Source organism: Mytilus trossulus, chromosome 1 (genome assembly GCF_036588685.1).
Source record: "Mytilus trossulus isolate FHL-02 chromosome 1, PNRI_Mtr1.1.1.hap1, whole genome shotgun sequence".
Lineage (NCBI taxonomy): Eukaryota > Metazoa > Mollusca > Bivalvia > Mytilida > Mytilidae > Mytilus > Mytilus trossulus.
Window position 1 is genome coordinate 42335060 of NC_086373.1, and position 20669 is coordinate 42355728.

The following is a 20669-nucleotide window of genomic DNA, read 5'->3' on the forward strand; positions in this document are numbered from 1 at the left end:
CTTAATAACAGTTTATTGGCGAGAGGGTTCTGAAATTCTATACTATCATGACTTAGTTATTGAGTGATATTACAAAAGTTATAATATGTTTAAACAAGTAAAACAGAGTCATGTTTTAGTAAAAAACTGGGAAATTTATTCATCACCTTGACATGATAAATGTTTAAGGGTACCCAAATTGCTCCTATTTTGACAGATTTTCCACCTGCGTTTGTTTTATGATCCAGACAAAAGTTTCCATTTTGTGTTTATTTTGTAGATGTACTATAGTTTACTATAGATTGAGTTACACCAATTTAATTTTTAATCCATATTGAATCATAGAAAAATTGGCTTGAACTGACCTCCAAATGCATGCATTTATTTCTGAATATACACTAAAGTTACTGTATCAAAACCCAAGAATGATCAATAATGCATGATCTACTAATATTCCAATGTCACACTCACAGAAACAATATTATGACTCCTTCATATTGTTCTTATAGGATTTATTGCCATTTTAATGACGATTAGGCAATTTTTGAATTTATGACGGTAGGAAGATAAGTATGTTTGTCAATTGATACACTAGTGTGATAGAAAATTAAGAATTCTAATATGACGACCCTAATTATCGTCAACCAGTATAATCACAATACACCGTATATCTACCTTTATATTGTATTTGAATCTTGGCCTACATAAACGGGGGGTTTTGATGTCGAAAATTGAGAATATTTGGAAGTATATTAATAAGTTGGTCAAAACAGGGAACAGCCGTTTTTGTGTATTTCTGCGTTAGTGCTAAAGGTAGATATATTTTTTTGTTTTTTTTATAAATTTCAGATTTACCATTTTTTATCATTAAAAAAGGGGGATTTTCCAGTTTTCAGACAATAATTCAAAAACTATTTCACCAATTTGCAAGAAACTTTGATGAATTGTATTGCAACTGACATGAGCACCCTTTTATTTTTTTTAATTTTAGACTTATACTTGTCCAATTTATGGGGTTTTATTCATTACAAAAAAGGGGATTTTCCAGTTTTCGGACAATAACTCAAAATGCTTTCAGCATTTTTTATGAAACTTTGGTAAATTGTTTATATCTATTGTTGTAAGCTCCCTTTTGATTTTTATAAATTTTAGTTTTTACATTTCCGAGTTATAAGATTTTATTTATAAAAAAGGGGTAATTTCATGTTTTTGAACGATATTCTTAAAGTGCTTACAGCAGTTTTCATGACTGATTTATATCTATTAAGGTAACCTCCCTTTAGTTTTTTTCATAAATTTCTGATATAACATTGAAAAGTTATTGAACTTTATTGACAAAGCCATGGGCGTATCATGTGCTCACGGCACAGCTGTTTATTTATATTTGGAATAGAAAAGAGATAACCGGATGATAGTGATATGAAACCTGGCATACCCAAAACTTGGGTTTAACTGTCAAAAAAAGGTTTACCTTAATTGTTGTATAAATTAGATTGGCATAACACAGTTTTGTGTAGAATATTTATTTTTATGTGGTAATTTTGTCTTTTTTCTTGCAGTTACACAAGTAACCGAAAATCGTGAAACCAGTATAGTACTTAAAGTTAGGGAGTTGATAACATTATTAACAGGTAACTTTGAAGCTGCCAATATCAATCACAGAACTTAATTCTTCACATTTGACATTATAATCTTAGCTTTATCTAGTTAAAGTACCAACTTTGAATAGATGCTCACTATAAATGAAACGGTCAATTTCCTTAAGACTTTGGCAGATGATGCGTGGACCCCTACCTTTTCAATATAAGAAAAATTAAACGAGAGGAAAATTTTGGTGTTACCATAATATAGTGATTTCATTTTGACCATTCTCATAGTCAGCTAATTCCATTATCATGTTTGATATTGGGTTAATTCATAATATCTCATTCCATCAAACACAGGTAGTCCCCCAAGAAATGCTGGACATATTGAAGAGCTGAAGTATATGCTAGAAAACTTTGCCCATCCTAACGTGGATGGTGTGGTTTACCTTCAAGATTATGAAGATAGAAGTGGAACATGTCCTATGAATAGCGATTTCTGGGGAAAACTTGCAGGTAATAGGATTAGTGTAACATCCAAATCAGTGAGAAAAAAAATAGTCTATTCTATTTTGTCACTTTTATGTTATATATTCAGGTAATAAATGTAAAATATGTGCATAGAGGACTTATATTAGTATATATACATGCATTGATTTGATAATTTTAACTTTTTATAAGATAATAGGAACCATGAAATATATAATCAACATGGCTTATTAATTTGACTTTTCAGAGTTGTGGATTTAAGAGGTGGTTCCAAATCAGCTGTTGTGGTTTACTTTATATTGACATGATATCCTTGTTCATTTTCCGTTATACAAATGTACTGTGATACTTTGTTAGTCAAAATTTTCATTATTCTATCACTGAAGCATTCACATTTCACACAACTCTCTCCAATACTTCTCAACAGAAGGACTTCATATTTAGTCAGCAGCTTGATGTGATGAGTTATAATTAGTGTTGTCAATGGTTAACAGGTTAACCGTCAGAAGGACCGAAAACAGAATACCACAAACGCTAACCAGTTAACTGGTCTTTTTTCAATTTTAATAGATTTGATACAAATGATGAAATCATTACATTATTTTGTTCTAATTAACAAATTATAATCGTGGTAATTAATTTGACAGATCAATTGTCCAGTATATTGATTGATATTGTTAATCCATTATAAATTAAAAAATCATATTAATTAGAATTCAAACAATTGAAATTGAAATGATTGAAAAGGAAATACAAAGGTAATGTCAGCCATGTAGTTGAGAGGAAAAATAAAGAACTGAAGAAGGCCAATGGCCAAAACGTCTCAAAAAATTATTTTTAATTAAATTTATTGATACAATTATATAAAGTATGTTTCCTATTGGAATTTTGAAAACAAGAATTAGAATTTAGACAAGTTGTCCATCAGCTGGGGGCAAGATATTAAGGAAACATAATTAAATCAATTATCCCATTGAATTTTATTAGACAAGAAAAAAAAGAAAGAATCATCGGTTTCAGACATTTTCAATTCGACGAGATCAAGAAGGTGTGTTATTTTTCAATTTGAAGTTAGTACAAACGCCATAGTTGATATGGTGTATTGGATTATTAAAAGTAAAATTTTGCCAGCAATCCTCAAAGACAAGCCTTATAATGCCATGTTCCTTTCATCGTATTTATAAAATTTACATTTGTAGGGTACTATAGATATACATAGATAAGGCTCTTCAAACAACTTAAACTACAGGTTAACCAGTTAATCAGTCGAAAAATTACCCGAGTAACCACTTAGTCAAAACTGTATGATTATTATAGTTATAATGTGTCAGACCACAAAATCCTGTTTTTCTGATACTTTGAATTATGAAGGGGGTCAACTTAGCATCTTCATCTGCCACTACATACTTATTTAATTAAAAGTGTTTCTTATAGATAAAATGGATTTGGTTTGCTTATTCCTTTTATATTCTGACATTGTTCTCTATCATATATGTTTATACATTGCAAACATTGTTAACGTTTGGTTCATGGAATAAATTTTAAAAAGTCACTTGGCTTTCAAAGGACTTTTACTATACTGGCAGTTAAGTCAAACGAAAAATATAAGGAATGGCAGTTAAGAATTGGTTTGATGTACTTTTTTCTATATTTTCTCTACTTTTTTTCAGATTGGAGATTTTTAACCCAGGCACAGCAAACACAAACCAAAGAGTTCCTGTTAAAAAACTTTGGCATAAAAGATTTGGATTTAGCTTTGGACAAATATGTACAAAATGGTAAATGCAGTATGATTTCAACATTTACATAATGGAGAATTCATTTTTTTTTACTGCTGTGTCAAATCTATAGTCGTTCTTTAGTGGGGACTTAAGTACATGCAAGTTAATTCGGTTAAAAATTCATATCCCTAGTTGGTTCCCTAAGATGTCAAAAGGTGGCTTTGTAAAGCAGAATGTTCATTTTAAGGTTTGTGAAGTATTATCATTCTTTAAATTCTATCAAGTCATTTATGTCATGCAATTTATTAATGATATGATATCATAAACTTATATATAATAGTTACAATGCAATGTGTATTTGAATAACCATAATTGTTCAGATGACTTTGAATTAAATTACATAAGTTCTAAATCTGTTTTTATGATATAGGCTCAACTTCAAGTTCAAATGTACAATTATTATAAACAAATTTGAACAAGGTGAACCAACACCTGAAGTGGTTATCATGCGGTTGGGTAATAGTGGGTGGATTCCTTAAGGTATTCACAATTGTCTTTCACTATAAAAGTAAAATTAAACGATATCAAAGACAACAACACCCATCAATTACCGCATGGTAAGAGTTTAAATTATTATGTTCGACATGTTTCGCCAACAAGGGTGGCATCTTCAGGACAATATTATACATGAAATCAAACAGTGAAGTACAAATCTGGCGGGTGTGTGGTTCGCCGAACAATAGAGGTTGTTATAACGACGTTATAGATATAAATAGAAAGTGAAAGTGAAAGTAAAATAAGAATCTAGTATAGTTAAAAGTGAAAGTTAGTCAAAAAAGTTATTAACGATGTGGTTAGCTGCTATTCTTGCACGTCTGTGTAGTTGTCCTCATGGAGGTTTCTAGTGGTAATATTGTAGAAATGATGGAAGTATATCATAAAATGTCAGTTCATTTCCAAATTGGACAACACCCCACTGGCCATCCTGTACCAATTCAACTGGCTTCGCTCCGAGGGAGGTATGGCTTCCATTGAGTTGGTAATAGGGTGAAGTGTATGATCGCCACAATTTTGGGAAATGTAAATCTTGGTAGATATGTTTATAAAAATTAACTTTGCTAATAAAATGTCCCTGGATCAAGCTTTTCTTTATAAATATTTTTTGTGGTATATGTGGTTCATCACAGTCAACCAAAATTTTAAATTTGATATGTTACATGTAACTGATGACAAAATGGAGGTCAAATTCACTATTGACCATTTTAACTTTTGCTGTTTGGGAGATGTGTATCATTCTTGATATATTTTTAAAAGGCACAGAAAGTGCCTATATGTAAATGATAAAAGCCCATGTTCATTGTTGAATGAAATTAACAGTTAAAAGTTGATTGATATGTAATGTTTGTTCTCTGTCTTCATGGTCTTATTATTGTTAACTTTATTTTTCTAGTGTAAAACTTTGAAAAAAGTAATCAAAAGTCTACAAGGCTACACATAAATATTATTGAATAAAAATGCAATATAATTCTTTGTTTATCAAAAACTAACCTTTCAGCATAAGTTGTGCTAATCTTCTTTTTATTTTATGGCCGAGACACAGAAATGTTATCCAGGCATCACTGCTTGCTAGTATAAAGATATAACTCCAAAGGAAAATGCACATTTAGAAATAATCTATAAATTAGGATTCAGCTGCATACATTTCTTTTTACACTCAATTTGATTGGTTTACATTTATGCATTTTTTTGTTTTATTTTTAGAAGGACACACACCAACCACTATACAGTACAGAATTTTTATCAACAACTGGAGAGGTAATAAAACTAAAAGAAGAACTCAGTCACTAGGTATAGTAAATGTTTGGATTGTTGCACCAAACTCTGATAGTACATTTACATTCAAATCAATCACTTATTTTTACAGCGATGAAAATTTTTATTGGTTTAAAATAAAGCTAATGGTTTTTTTATGTTCCTTAAATGATATATTATATCTTATGTACATTGTTTGTTTGTTAGCTTGCCTAGCATGCTCCCTTGATATTCTTGCTGATAAAGTCAGTATAAAAAACAAAATGCCATTATTTTATATGTATGGTGTTACATATTTTATGGGCATTATGTTTTCTGGTCTGTGTGTCTGACTGTTCGTTCTTTCGTCCATTCGTCTGTCCCTTCCTCCGTCTGTCCGTTCATCCGTCTGTCTGTCCCGCTTCAGGTTAAAGCTTTTGGTTGAGGTAGTTTTTGATGAAGTTGAAGTCCAATCAGTTTGAAACTTAGTATACATGTTTCCTATGATATGATCTTTCTAATTTTAATGCCAAATTAAAGTTATCACCGCATTTTCATGGTCCACTGAACAAAGAAAATAATAGTGCGGATGGGGCATCTGTATACTGGGGACACATTCTTGTTCAGACCTGTTTTCTGTCACTTTCATTTAAATGATAACTTTCATTTTTATATTTCTATTAGACTTATAAAGTTCTATGCTTGGATAATTCCCTCCACTCCCATTTCAATGTAAGAAAACAAAACTCAACACATAAGAAATGATAATCATATTTTGGCATAAATAAAAATTTACAATCATACATATGTCATAAATAATTTCTCATTTAAAGTCCATATTCTTGATAAATATTAATTTCCAAAATATATAAATGCACCAGTCACTTCCCAAACAGAATCCAATTCATCAATCTGCATTATCTGAAAAAGACTAACATCTTCGAGGTATAACACATGTACAAAAATAATCAAATAATACGAAATAAAATGGGCAGGAGGATGGGTAAATTTAACGTGTTGAATTGACCAGTAAACTATTCGAAATGACCAGGAAATATTTATATGAAAATTTACCTGAAGTGAAAAGGTATTTCTATTAACCAATCAGATGCGATTAAATAACGAACGATAAACTTTTGTACAAACAGGTAACGAGTAATGTCCAAAGCATCGGAGATGGAATTAAGTATTTTTAATTAATTTGAAATTTACCATTTATTCAAAACTTTTATTCCATGTCTAATAAATAATAGGTCTACCTTGCATGACATTCTGTGCAACCCCTTTTTTGTGTGTTTGAAAATAAAAAAAATCATATATTCTTGGAACTCTTGGTCTTATTGCTTCGTTGTAAGCAGCAACGCTTTATAAAAAAAAATCATGATGGAAAATAAAACCTCAGGGATACAGTGTCAACTGAGAGATAGATACTCCTTATGCATGTAAATTTTACATGTAAATAGAGTTCTCATATGTAAATAATATAGTCAATTTTTAACCATAAAAATCTAATTAGTTTGAAATAAAAGTTTTGGAATCTATTTCACAGCTCAAATGATGATAGCCCTAGAACAAAGAGATGAGGACAATTACCAAGAAAGGGATTATAATACTGTTTTACACACCCAAACTGCCTTGCTCACACATCTAAATGATGGAAAGTCGCAGGATCTTAAGAATCTAGAACAAGAGAATGAAACCCAGTTTAGGCATATTCAGAATCTAGAACAAGAGAAGGAAACCCAGTTTAGGCATATTCAGAATCTAGAACAAGAGAAGGAAACCCAGTTTAGGCATATTCAGAATCTAGAACAAGAGAAGGAAACCCAGTTTAGGCATATTCAGAATCTAGAACAAGAGAAGGAAACCCAAAAGGCAATAATTGAGGAGCAGAATGAGGGATTAAGGAAGTATAAGATCGATGATAAATATTTAAGAAAGCAGTTGGCTAAAAAAGACAGAATAAACCAGGAACTGCTTGATCAGTTGAAAGAAGCAGATATGATGTGCAAGTAAGTACTTGTAATTATAGTTCAGAGTACAAATGGAGTAGATTGTAAACTAAATCATCTTTTTGTCTTTTAATATGTACTCTCCTGTTAATGGAACCATCTTTCCGTCTTTTTGTCTTTTCATCCATTGGTAACCTTCAATATCTTCAATCAGCTTTTGGAATTATATGATATTTATTTGAAAACTAAAACATTTAATAATAAGTTGTATTGTGTAATTCTACACAAATTCAGAGATGACAGGCAGTAGCTTCCTGTTAAATGATATCTCTCAGTCCGTTTTGTTAATGGAGTTATGCAAGTTTTGATCACATTTCACGGATTTTAGTGCCGTCCTTGACAAGATCATTCTCAATTAAAATTTGTCAAAAGTCTGATAAAGATCCTAGCTGTGAATCATGGCTGGAAACCCAAAATTTAATTAAAATTTGTTAAAACATTTATTGAATCATGACAACAATCAGATATGTTCAGGAAGGTTCCAAACTCATCCTTTTCCAACAGAATTTGTCCTGATTAACTTACCGGTTGCCTTGCTGACCTCTCTGGACCATTACTGATCCATAGGAATCTGTTTCAAAACGTATAGGACTTTTTTGGGCGTATTGCATTTCCGCTAATTTTTCAAAGTCCCAATACTACGTTTCCGCAAATTTAAAGTTTACGTTTCCGCAATTTGTATTTATTACTTTTCTGCAAATTTACCTGGTAAATTATAAAATTTGAATGTACAAATATGATAATTATTTGTTATTGAAACTGAAGACAACATCTTACATAAAGATGAGAACTCTAACTATAAAAGCACCCGTTCGGAAACATAAAAAGGAGAAGATAGACTTCCTTCCTGGACAAACTACAAAACTTGTAAACGGTGAATGTGCTACTATGGACTTTTTACGACGTGTTGGCTACAAATATTCTGCAAGATCTGACTTATGAATTCATATCAAGATATTTTTGAACATACGTTTTCATACATTTTACTTACATGTAACGATGACCTTTAACGTAATACCTATTTATTTTTTATTATAGCTTTGCTTTCGATCAATAGGTATTCCTTAATTATTTGCGGAAAAGTAATAAATATTTATTTGCGGAAACGTAAACTTTTTTTTCCGGAAACGTCATCTTTTTCTCGCGGAAAAGTAATGCCAATTTGCGGAAACGTAAAACGCCGGTCTTTTTAAGACAATATTATAGGACATTCCAGATCAATGATGATAGTAATCTGACTTCTTAACGTTTGGTGTCTTAGTGCTGTCTGATCTCAAACAGAGCGATAAATCGTACTGTGTGAACGCCGTAGTAAAAAGATTTTTTTTATCATCCTTTGAGTTTTCATTTTTTGCACATTACCTATTTTTCATTACATATTCACGCTACAATTTAGCTCTTGTATTATGGAATAATTTACTATTTGTATTTTTAACTTTGTAATGTGTAAGGGATCTTATTTCTTCTGTGCAGTTAATTCCTGTTTGATATACATAAGAAGATGTGATATATATATGAGTGCCAATGAGACACCTGATAGATGTTAGGAGTTATCCCTATGTGTTCACACAGCCATGAAGGAGATATAATAAATCACATTATTAATGAATTTGAATTTCAAATTGTATTAACAAATTATTTATATTTTCAGTAAGCTGTCAAAGCAATTAAAAACCTTGTTACAGAAGAAGTAGAAGCTGTTGTAGAAGATTTGATCCGATCAGCAAACTTTTTGGTGCAGCTAATTTATTATTTATTTTGTAATTATTTACTTTGTACAATCTATTTTATTGTTATTGGATGAACTTATTATTTGAATAGTTGTTGGATTAAAGGCAAGTGTCTTCTACACTCTCAGGAAACTGTGCTATGTATTCTAAATTTAGAATTCATATTTGTTGGGTTTTTTTGTTCATTTGTTAAAAATGGCACAGTTAATTTAAAGTTTTTATTGGCATTTAATTTGCAATTTTATCACTGGAGAATGCAATAGTATTGATATTATTTATTTTAGATTTTAACTAGTTAATTCAAATATAAAAAAAACATATTTTATATATGCAACAGTTTACATTTGCACAAATCAGAATTTAATTTGTACCAAAATGTATTTTCATTTGCACTAGTATTGTTTTCCATTTGTCATAATACAATGCCTCTTTTTAAAATATTGCACCAAATGACACCAATGTAAAACTCGGGTAAAACATAAGCTGTATAAATCATTGCCCATATCATTGCCCTCTACAATTTCACCCTGGTCACTACTGGGCAGTATTTGTATGTCAGGGTTTCATGCAGAATTATTTTTTTATAACTTTCTAAATAATTAAATTAATATCAAAAATATGCTTAATTTATTTGTTATATACAAAAAAGAAAAACATTCATGTCATACATATATGTATATTTTTGTACTTTGACATATTCTGGCAGCTTTTTATGTAACACATCTAAATGCACTGTGACCATGAAATTCACTTCCCTACATTTGATAGTTTTAAAAACATGGTTCATTTTTCATTGCCAATAGGAATGTTTATCAAAGATTGAATCCTTTCCTCTGTTTGTATGCAAAAGATCAATCTTATTGCATTGACATGATCTCTCCTACTATGTAAATACATTGAACTCCACTTACTGCTGTCTTTGGATTAACATATTGGACGGTTAATTATCTTAACAAATCTTTACTTTGAATTGGTGCAAATGAAATATTAGTGATAATGATGCAAATGAAAACAACATATGAAATATACTTTATTTTATTCTTATAAAATTGATGCAAATGCATAATTTCATATATATTTTTGAAAAAAAAATATAGAAGTATCATAAAAAATGTGTGTAAACAATCAGACTTTTTAACAACAATTAAAAAATATCTTTCTGGTTCATTCATTTGAATGTATAGCGATATTAAGATAAATACAGTTCACTAAATCATATCATATAGGGCATTTGTTGTTTGAATTATTGACAAATTATTGACAAATGTATATATGTGTGCTTTGTATATTTGCAGTTGCATGTATATATTAGTGAAACATTTAATATTGCAATACATACTGATATTTTTGGATAACTACCAAATTTTTTTTTTCCATATCAAACTTCTGCTTTATCTACAATGCTGTAAATGGTCTGTACTCCAGTTAATATTTGTTGTATGATTGATCAAAAAGATAAATTGTCCCTGACTGAATGATCCTTTACATTTTCTACAATTCACCTTAAAATGAGTAGGTTCAGTAAGACCCTTTTTTGGCCTCAAAATATAGCAGTTTTACAAAATTGTGAAAATGTAATCTTTAAGCTATTTATTGGAAAGAAGAATGCTTCTGCTACATAATTATGGGCAGTTTTTGACAAATCAAAGCACATATATTGAATACTAGCATCATTAAGTCATGCTAAATTACTGAAATCGTCACAATTTTAGCATTTTAGTTAAATTTTAGACGGTTTCCGTCTTAATTGAAAGTGGCCCCATTCGTGTTCATTCATAATATTGAAATTTAAGTTGTATTTGATAATAATACATAACATATATAAAGGGTGAGGATGAACACCGATGGGTCCACTTTCATTTTTGACAAAAAAACATCTGAAAAGTTACTTTTTTGGGGCATATTTGATAGATTTTTCATATGTAAGCTTTAATTGGAGCGTTTTTAATGACTTAATCAGTTAAAACTTTCACATACACTAATTGAATCAATTGAAATAGACACTTAAGTGTTTAAAAAGTTCCCAAAATTTTTCATTAGATGAACCTGAAATTTGAGGCCAAAATCAGCCCTTACCCCCTGCTGACTGCCATTTGCAATTGCCAAATAAAAATTGATCACAAGATGTAACAAAATGATTCTTAATATAAATTTAATACTAAACAGAAAAAATAAACTTGTGGCCACTATGTTATGCTGCAAACATACGGTGTCCATATTTTTTTAGTACACCAGATCCGGATTTCGACAATAAATGTCTCTCCAGTGATGTTAGGGATCAAAACGGTATTTGGATTTGGAAGGCCATATAACAAGTACCCTCATTTTTTGAAAAAGTACCCTCATTTTTAGATAAACTCTTGAATTTTACGAGTCAATATAGGATGAACGGATCATATAAACCGGAGGGAAAATATGATACAAGCCCAAACAAAAAAATATAAACAAGTCTAAATTGAAAACTACGTTCGAATCTATATATGTTACAGCTTATTACTTGTAAACTTGTGCTATTTGCTTATTGTTGTTGAAATATTTTTGTTATGTTCAAGCAATGTATATTATATTTGTTGGATTTATTTATTGTTATTGTCAAAGAGATGTTTTGTACTGCATTCTAGATCTTTTATTGTGTATTAAACATGGCTTAAATGCAATTTATTTAAAATAAGAACATGGTTTGCAAGAAATCAAAATCAGAACATGACTTGAATTTAATCAAATTAAACATGGCTGAAATTTAATCAAAATAAACACATTACTTAAATATTTACTGGAAATTTTTCATATACTGCCACATAAACATTTCAGGGCAGCAAATCCTACAACCTTGCAGTTGTTTCAAGTTGATGTGTTCAAACTTTTTTAACTAACAGATAGATTGTATTTCTGATATATATAGTCAATGATATTTTCGTAGATCCATTCATACTTTACTATCATATAGCATTGTTCATGAGAAGGACATAATTGTTTGTATGTAAGATTATGCCATTTGTTGTGTCTTTATTTTGATCATCCTAAATATGCAGCGGCAAGTAAAATTACCTGGTGACAATTTGGCAGCTATCAATCAAATAATCATTTTTTTGAGTCCAGTTATAAATATTGTTTTATCTGCATAAGATATAAATGTGGAAGATATTGTTTCATTATTTTTACAGTGGAAAAAGAACTAATATAATGTATATGCAATACTATAAATAAACCTTGTGCAATCGTTAAAAAAAATATGCTGCAATGCAATTAGATATTAAATCTGGTATTGAACATAAAACAGGTATTTTTATAGATTTTTATGCAATGCTTTGAGAGCAAAGACAAATTTACAATGAAGCAGTATATTTTATCAGTTATCTGTTGATATTAAATTTTAATTAAAACTGTATATAATAATGGATCAGGTAAAGCAGTTTATAGAATTAACTCTTATAAAGTGCTAACAGTTAAATTTGTGACATACTGCTGTACAAAATCACAAATCCCCCCTTTCTGTTATTGTATTTCAACCTTTAACCTCAATTTCTATCTCTTTTCTATCTAGTCTGTTTCTTTATTGTCTTTCCAATCTTTTATATAGTGTAACATTGGTAGTTGATTTAAATAATCTTTCTGGAAATAAAAATTCAGAGTTATAGATTTTGAATTTATAGAAATTTTTATTTGTATATATAAATTTATACAGTTCCATATATAATCAATGGAATCAGCATGTTCATATTTTAGATAAAAATATATTTACCAAATGTCTTTTACTTCATATTTATTTTGTACTAAAGCTTTTTTAATCTTAAAGATTACATGTATCTTTAACAATGAAATTTTATTGTGCATTTATTTTTTGTGATATTAAACACATGTAGTATGTATTATATTTAATTATCTTTACTTGTTTCTGAGAAACAAGTTATAATTGTTGTTTTATTTACTTTGTATTTTATTATATGCTTTTGGCTGTCAATAGCTTTTATTTGTACAATAGTAAGGGCTCATCTTCAATATAATTTGTATGTTTTTTTTAAACTCTTCTTATTGGCCATTTGTGCTATTGCCAACACTTTTTTGCCACTTTTAAACAAGCAAAATTTTACTAAAAATGAAATATCCATCATTCCATTAATTGTTTTTAAAAACTCTTTCTGAAATAAAGGCCAGAAATCGTCTTTTTTAAGTGAATCCAAACCTTCCCATACTTTTATTTTTGGAAGAGCCAAAAGTTATACACTATTATCAAACTTGCATGAGATAATAGTTGAACAGTACCTGTTATAATACATTTGTCTGCTGTTTATTAGTAATCAACTTTATTTTCTCATGAATATTTGATGATGATAAGACCCTTTCACAGTAATTGTTATCTTATATTCTTCATATGATCTGTGCAGATTTTGCTACAGATATTGTAAAGAGTAAAATCATTAAAAATAATATATGAACTTTTGTTTCTCTTTTAGTCAATGACCAAATATCAAACTCATTGTGATCTGTGTACATTTTGCATGGTGAAATAATTTATCAATGAATTATCATGAAATTTAAAGAGACCTAAACATGCTAATATAAAAAAGAAGATGTGGTATGATTGCCAATGAGACAACTCTCCACAAAAGACCAAATGACACTGAAATTAACAACCATAGGTGACCATACAGCCTTCAACAATGAGCAAAGCCCATACTGCATATAGTCAGCTATAAAAGGCCCCGATAAGACAATCTAAAACAATTCAAGCGAGAAAACTAACGGACTTATTTATGTAAAAAAATGAACAAAAAACAAATATGTAACACATAAACAAACGACAACCACTGAATTACAGACTCATGACGTGGGACAGGCACATATGTAAAGAATGTGGAAGTGTTAAACATGTTATTGGGATCCCAATCCCCCCTATCCTGAGACAATGTCGAAAAGAACAACATAAGAATTAATTATACAAATCAGTTGAAAAAAACTTCACTCATCAGATGGATAAAAAATACAAATACTACAAATATAAGTTTTGTTGAATCTAAGCTGTCTTAGAACAATACGATAATCAAACAAACAAGTTCTGTAAGGGATCGACATTTTCATATTCGAGGGGAATGGTAAAGGCACAGTTAGATTTTGAAAATGAATATCCTGGATTGGTAAGAGCTGATCAAAACTGACATAAGACCATATGAAAATGAATATTATACAAACAAAAATGAAGGAAACATTTTGTGTAAAAAAAAATAAAAGAAATGTTCACATGGTGAAACCACAGAGAAATGAGCATCCAGATCAATAGATGAAAATAAAATGTCAATTGGCAAAAATCCTCCACTCCCCACGAATATCAATGGTGTTCCATTTAGATACACATGAATAGAAGGTGAGATTGCATTAGGTGTAAAAAAAAATTTTTAAAGACAAACATGTTTCCCCATGCAGCCTGCTTTTAAAAACCACTGTTCTAACAAAATTGCTCCATCGAAGTAAAATATCCCCCACCACAGTGTACAAAAAGAAAAACAATATTTGTATTTCATGTGTCTGGAACCCTTTTCTTGGTACCCTTAATCAGGATCGTTCAGAGCCGAATATTTGAAAGCTAAAGATATATTTGAATTGAACTGAAAAGGACAAAATCTATCTAGGGTCAACTTTGCTTGAAAGAGATGAAACCTTAGTTTCTTTATTAATTCAAAATTTATTAACGGAATATATATTATAGAAAAGGTTGTTAAAAATCCTGTCGGTGCAAAGATACTCATCACTAATATTGATACCCTCTGCCCACATATAGAGGTTTGACCCATGCAGTGCTGTTAAAAATTAAAACAACATGTTATAATTTCATGCATTAGAAGCACATTTCTTGATTCACCTTCATCAGGAAACGTAAAAGTTAAACATTTGAAATGCAAGGATATATAAGAACCAAAACAGTTGAAGGGCTATAGGAAATAAAGAACCTAAAATTAGACTAATCCTATGAGGTCAACTTTACCAGATGGAGTTGAAACCCTATTTTCCCTATAATTTCAAATTTCATCAAAAGAATTTTCTAGAAAGTCTGTTCTTGTCAACAAGCGAGACTGGATTCCCAAATACTGACTACCAGTACTACGCTTATAACACCTTTTAGGGAGTAGAGGTATTGACCCACTGTTTTAAAAATTAGAAGAACATGTTAAATATTTCTTGTGTTCGAGGTTGTCATGTGGAGTTACCTTCATCAGTTCAATGAGCTGATGATACAAGCAGGGGCTTATAGTCCCACATTCAGAGGTATTATCCCAGTGCTATAAAAAAAACTAGATGCTCTCAAGAGCCTGTATTGCTCACCTGATTCTACTTGGGTTTTTGAAATCATGTGAAAAAATATAAAATTTGGCTAAAATAACAACACAACCTCATAAGGAAAGGAACATTCAGGCTATGTTTTATTTCATTCAAAAGTCCCCCACTAGCAGCCATCTTGGATGATGGATAGGCTACAAACTAACAACACTAGGTCAGCACCTCATAAAAAAACATTCATGCCATGTTTGGTTTCATTCCATTCAGTGGTTCGTCAAAAGAAGACATTTGTATATATTTCCAATAGGGTCCTATGTTAAACTAAGTCCCTGGCTGGCAGCCATCTTGGATGATGGATCGGCTACAAAGTAAAAACACTTGATCAGCACCTCATAAGGAACATTCATGTCATGTTTGGCTTCATTCCATTCAGTCGTTCTTCAAAAGAAGACATTTGTATATATTTCCCATAGGGTCCTATGTTAAACTAAGTCCCCTGCTGGCGGCCATCTTGGATGATGGATTGGCTACAAACTTACAACACTTTGTCAGCACCTCATAAGGAACATTCATGCCATGTTTGGTTTCATTCCATTCAGTGGTTCTCTAAAAGAAGTCATTTGTATGCATTTCCCATAGGGTCCTATGTTAAACTAAGTCCCCCGCTGGCGGCCATCTTGGATGATGGATTGGCTACAAAGTAACAACACTTGGTCAGCACCTCATAAGGAACATTCATGCCATGTTTGGTTTCATTCCATTCAGTGGTTCTCTTAAAGAATTCATTTGTATGCATATTCCATAGGGTCCTATGTTAAACTAAGTCCCCTGCTGGCGGCCATCTTGGATGATGGATCGGCTACAAAGTAACAGCACTTGGTCAGCACCTCATAAGGAACATTCATGCCATGTTTGGCTTCATTCCATTCAGTGGTTCTTCAAAAGAAGACATTTGTATATATTTCCCATAGGGTCCTATGTTAAACTAAGTCCCCTGCTGACGGCCATCTTGGATGATGGATTGGCTACAAAGTAACAACACTTGGACAGCACCTCATAAGGAACATTCATGCCATGTTTGGTTTCATTCCATTCAGTGGTTCTCTAAAAGAATTCATTTGGATGCATTTCCCATAGGGTCCTATGTTAAAATAAGTCCCCTGCTGGCGGCCATCTTGGATGATGGATCGGCTACAAAGTAACAACACTTGGTCAGCACCTCTTAAGGAACATCCATGCCATGTTTGGTTTCATTCCATTTAGTGGTTCTCTAGAAGAAGTTCAAAATGTAAAAAGTTAACGATGAGGACGACGGGAGACGACGACGGATGCCAAGTGGTGAGAAAAGCTCACTTGGCCCTTTGGGCCAGGTGAGCTAAAAAATGAAATCAACATGTTAGAAATTTCAGGCTTTTGAAGTGTTTCTGATACCTTAAGATCTTTTGTTTGTATATCTGCCTGTTCCAATGGCTCATGTACTAGAATGTGACTTGTATTTATATTTTACATGAAAGTGTTTAAGCTGTCCCATTTTTTAGTTCACCTGGTCATAAGGGGCCAAGTGAGCTTTTCTTCTCACTTGGTGTTCGTCGTCCATTACCTTTTACAAAATCCTTTCCTCCTAAACTACTAAGCCAAATTTAACAAAACTTGTACAGCAAAGTAAGATCTACAAATAAGTCAAAATGGTCAATCTACCCTTTAGGAATTATTGCCCTTCATAATCAATTTTTTACAATTTTCTAAAATTTTGTAATTTTTTGTAAATTTTTACAAAATATTTTCCTCTGAACCTACTGGGCCAAGTCCATTATAAACAGAGATAATTGTAAGCAGCAAGAAATGTTCAGTGAAGTAAGATCTACAAATACATCATCATCACCAAAACACAATTGTGTCATGAATCCATGCGTGTCCTTTAATATGCCCAAAGACCAAGGTGAGCCACACATGCTCTTTGGAGCCTCTAGTTCTTATGTAGTCCTATGTCATCCAATTAATGTTTAGATACAAGATGCTTAAGAGCATGTCCACCCTTGAAGGCTGTATGGTGGCACACATATGTCATTTTTTGGTACCAGTAGACTCTATTCTTTGGTTCTATCTCATTGCTTTACTTTGTACCCATTTTTACTTTTATTGAGGTGTGTCTTTTAGTTTATAACTTTCATATAAATGTATTTCTTACAACTATCTAGTCTGTTTACTTAAAACTGTAATAAATTAAATCTTAAGAATTTTTTTTTACACAAATTTCTTTGTCAAGACGCTTCATTTCAAATTGATCAATTTGAAGGTATCTTAACTTATCATTTTTAATACAATGGAAGTTGCTGTGATTTCTGACATCACCAAGAAAAATGGTCCCTCCAAAAAATTAATCATATTTTTTGTCTTTCAGAACAAATACAGCTCAGATTTTTGTTCATTGGCTAAAAAAGCAACAAAATGTTTTATATATTTTAATGGTTTTACTTCTTATGCATATACAAGTAATGCAAATGATAAATGTAATGTACTTAAAAAATATTCATAATATCTGTGAAAACAATAAAAAAATGCAGTATCGCAACTTTTGTGATGGGGAATTTTACAGGAGGTATTGCAATGAAAGGATGAGTAGCAGTACATTTTACATTGAAAAAACTTGCAACTGTAAAAGTACATGCATATGGCTTTTCTGAATATTTGTTAATGAAGTTAATGCAGTTAAATGTAATTTTTCTGTATCAAACTGGCAACCCAGAAAATAACATTATTTCTCTGATCACCAATTTTGACAACTTCTAGCTTAGGACTGTTCTAGAAATTATTGCATGTAGAGGAAAAATTAAAAATGATGGGTGGTGTCCCCACCGTGGTGGAAATTTTTCCTTAAAAAAAAAAAAATTCCTCCACTCACATAAATTGAACTGACATAAAACTAAAATCACAGCTACAGTATGAATAAAATATAATACATTAATAAGAAAACTAGCAAGACACATTAATTAATAAATGCATTCTGAAGTAAAGTCAAACAAGTTAATTGCATACATGTACATTCAATATAAAAAACAAAGTAATCGATACTTTAAATATTATACATTTTTTTTTTAAATTCAAACATAAACGACAAGAAAGAAGTTGAAGTTGGACACTACACATAATAAATAAATAATTCTATAAATAGATTTTTACATAAAATACTTGAGTGCAGATAAAACTGCATAAATTCATTTATCTAAAAATGTTCTCAGTTAAAATATTTCTAAAATTATATTTTTAGAAATTTTATATGAATAAAATAGTATTCATATATCATAAAACATTTAGAAAGACATGACAGATAAAAGATAAAATAGAAAAGAAATAGAAATTAAGGCTGAAGGTAGAAACTATTATGAAAGTGGGAAGATTTGAAACCCAATAGAATTTTGACATAAAGTATTTTATGAGGGTTAGTTTTATACATCAAGTATATTAGTAGTATTAAGGCCACCTTTGATATGCTAACAATTGGTTTTATTTATTGTGTGTAAGCATTGCATAACTATTTGCAGTTTTTTTTGTGGAGCAACTCCCAAAATAATTCTTTACAGCTGTAACTGTTGAAGTCATATTGACAGGCAAAAAAATAATGAAAGATGGTTTCTAAATCTCTAGCAGCATATAACATGGATGTTTCATAGAAATATAAAAAATGATGGAAAATAATACAATGCATATTTGTTCTTATTTACAAATAATACATGGATATAAAAGTATACAATTTATTGGTAAATAGTCTTTCATATTTCAGAAAAACAAACAAATCGGCTGCTTATTTAAATTTGAACACATCAACTGGTAATGAGACATAAGTTGTGTAAATGTCTGATTGTACGGTTGTAATGCAGGATATTGTGAGTTGAGAAGTTAATGCATACATTTATTTTTTCAAGTTTTATGAATCAACAAAAATGTGTGTTTAGTTATTGCTATTTTGGAAAAGCTACATACAGATATATGTATTTGATATCTGAATGTGATTTCTTATTATTGTGATACTCCATTCGTTGCAATATTCACATCAATAAAAATGTAGCAATAGTTTCTGAACTTACAGTACCTCAAATGTGGCAGTGAGTTTGACTATATTTTAAGCTTACTTCATGATTTCGTTTTCAAATTATTCTAACCAAATGTTTTATGAAAACTCCCTCTTCAAACAAAATCTATGTGTATACACCTTTATGTGAATTTTACATTTTTAATATTGTGGTTGAACTTTTACTCAGTTTTTGAATTTAAAACTAAACTTTTTCACTGGGATCATCATAAAAATAAAATTATCTATAAAATAATACAAACCAAAACAGCACATCAATAGAAGGAAGAGACATACAAAACATATTTTAAACAATGTTGATAAACTTAATATAACAAACTAACTAGCAGTATACATTGCTAGAACAAAACATACCATTACAACAACATAAAGCAATATAGCACTACTAAAATATAACACGTATAAGCTGTTATATATTGATACAAAAATAACAAGGTCTTAAAATGCAATTTCTGTATAAAGCCTCATCAATGTGAAATAATATTTTAAATTCTTGTATACAACAATTCATAAACATTTTTAGTACTTCAAAATGAATCCAGCTGTTTTATAACACAACATATGATAATAGGTATAATATGGTTGCACAGCAAGTCTGTCCTTTACATGGCAAAAAAATATTTTTGAGTTATCTCCCATTAAAGCAATAAATTTTGTGAATATTCAAATACTATTGATACATGTATACCAGGATTGACTGGTATAAGCAAAAGCTTAAAGATTTCTGTAATGAAAATAATAACTCTTCAATAAATACTGGAATCTTAAGTTTTGTCCATTCAGGAAGATCAACACTTTATATCTTATCATGCAATCATGAACTGGCCTAAAGAACAAACTGAAATCTTTTTAAGTAATTGAATTTTGAATATATTACTAAACAAATCTTAATATCTTTTGTTGGATTCAGCCTTATGTTAAATAATCAGTATTAAGAATAGTATGTGCATAAAGCTGCATATATACAAAGCAAAGACATATGTACATGCAGGAAAATTTGA

At 30.5% G+C, this 20669-nt stretch overlaps 1 protein-coding gene and 1 long non-coding RNA gene across 2 annotated transcripts; both read left to right on the top strand.

Moving 5' to 3' along the window:
• Window positions 1-1537: 1537 nt before the first annotated feature.
• On the top strand, window positions 1538-3829 carry LOC134708103 (uncharacterized). The gene is made up of 3 exons (XR_010105808.1): window positions 1538-1610; window positions 1923-2078; window positions 3722-3829. It is a non-coding gene; the product is annotated as an uncharacterized LOC134708103 (long non-coding RNA).
• A 1711-nt stretch (window positions 3830-5540) lies between these two features.
• On the top strand, window positions 5541-9269 carry LOC134719158 (trichohyalin-like). The gene is made up of 3 exons (XM_063582167.1): window positions 5541-5620; window positions 7113-7575; window positions 9227-9269. The coding sequence occupies exons 2-3, from the start codon at window positions 7118-7120 to the stop codon at window positions 9267-9269; spliced, it is 501 nt and encodes a 166-aa protein (XP_063438237.1). The 5' UTR covers window positions 5541-5620; window positions 7113-7117.
• Window positions 9270-20669: the final 11400 nt, after the last annotated feature.

Coding starts and splice junctions, on each gene's coding strand:
- LOC134719158 (XM_063582167.1), top strand. CDS start 7,118: ATGATGATAGCCCTAGAACAAAGAGATGAGGACAATTACCAAGAAAGG. Junction 7,576..9,226: donor GAAGCAGATATGATGTGCAA/GTAAGTACTTGT, acceptor TTATATTTTCAG/TAAGCTGTCAAAGCAATTAA.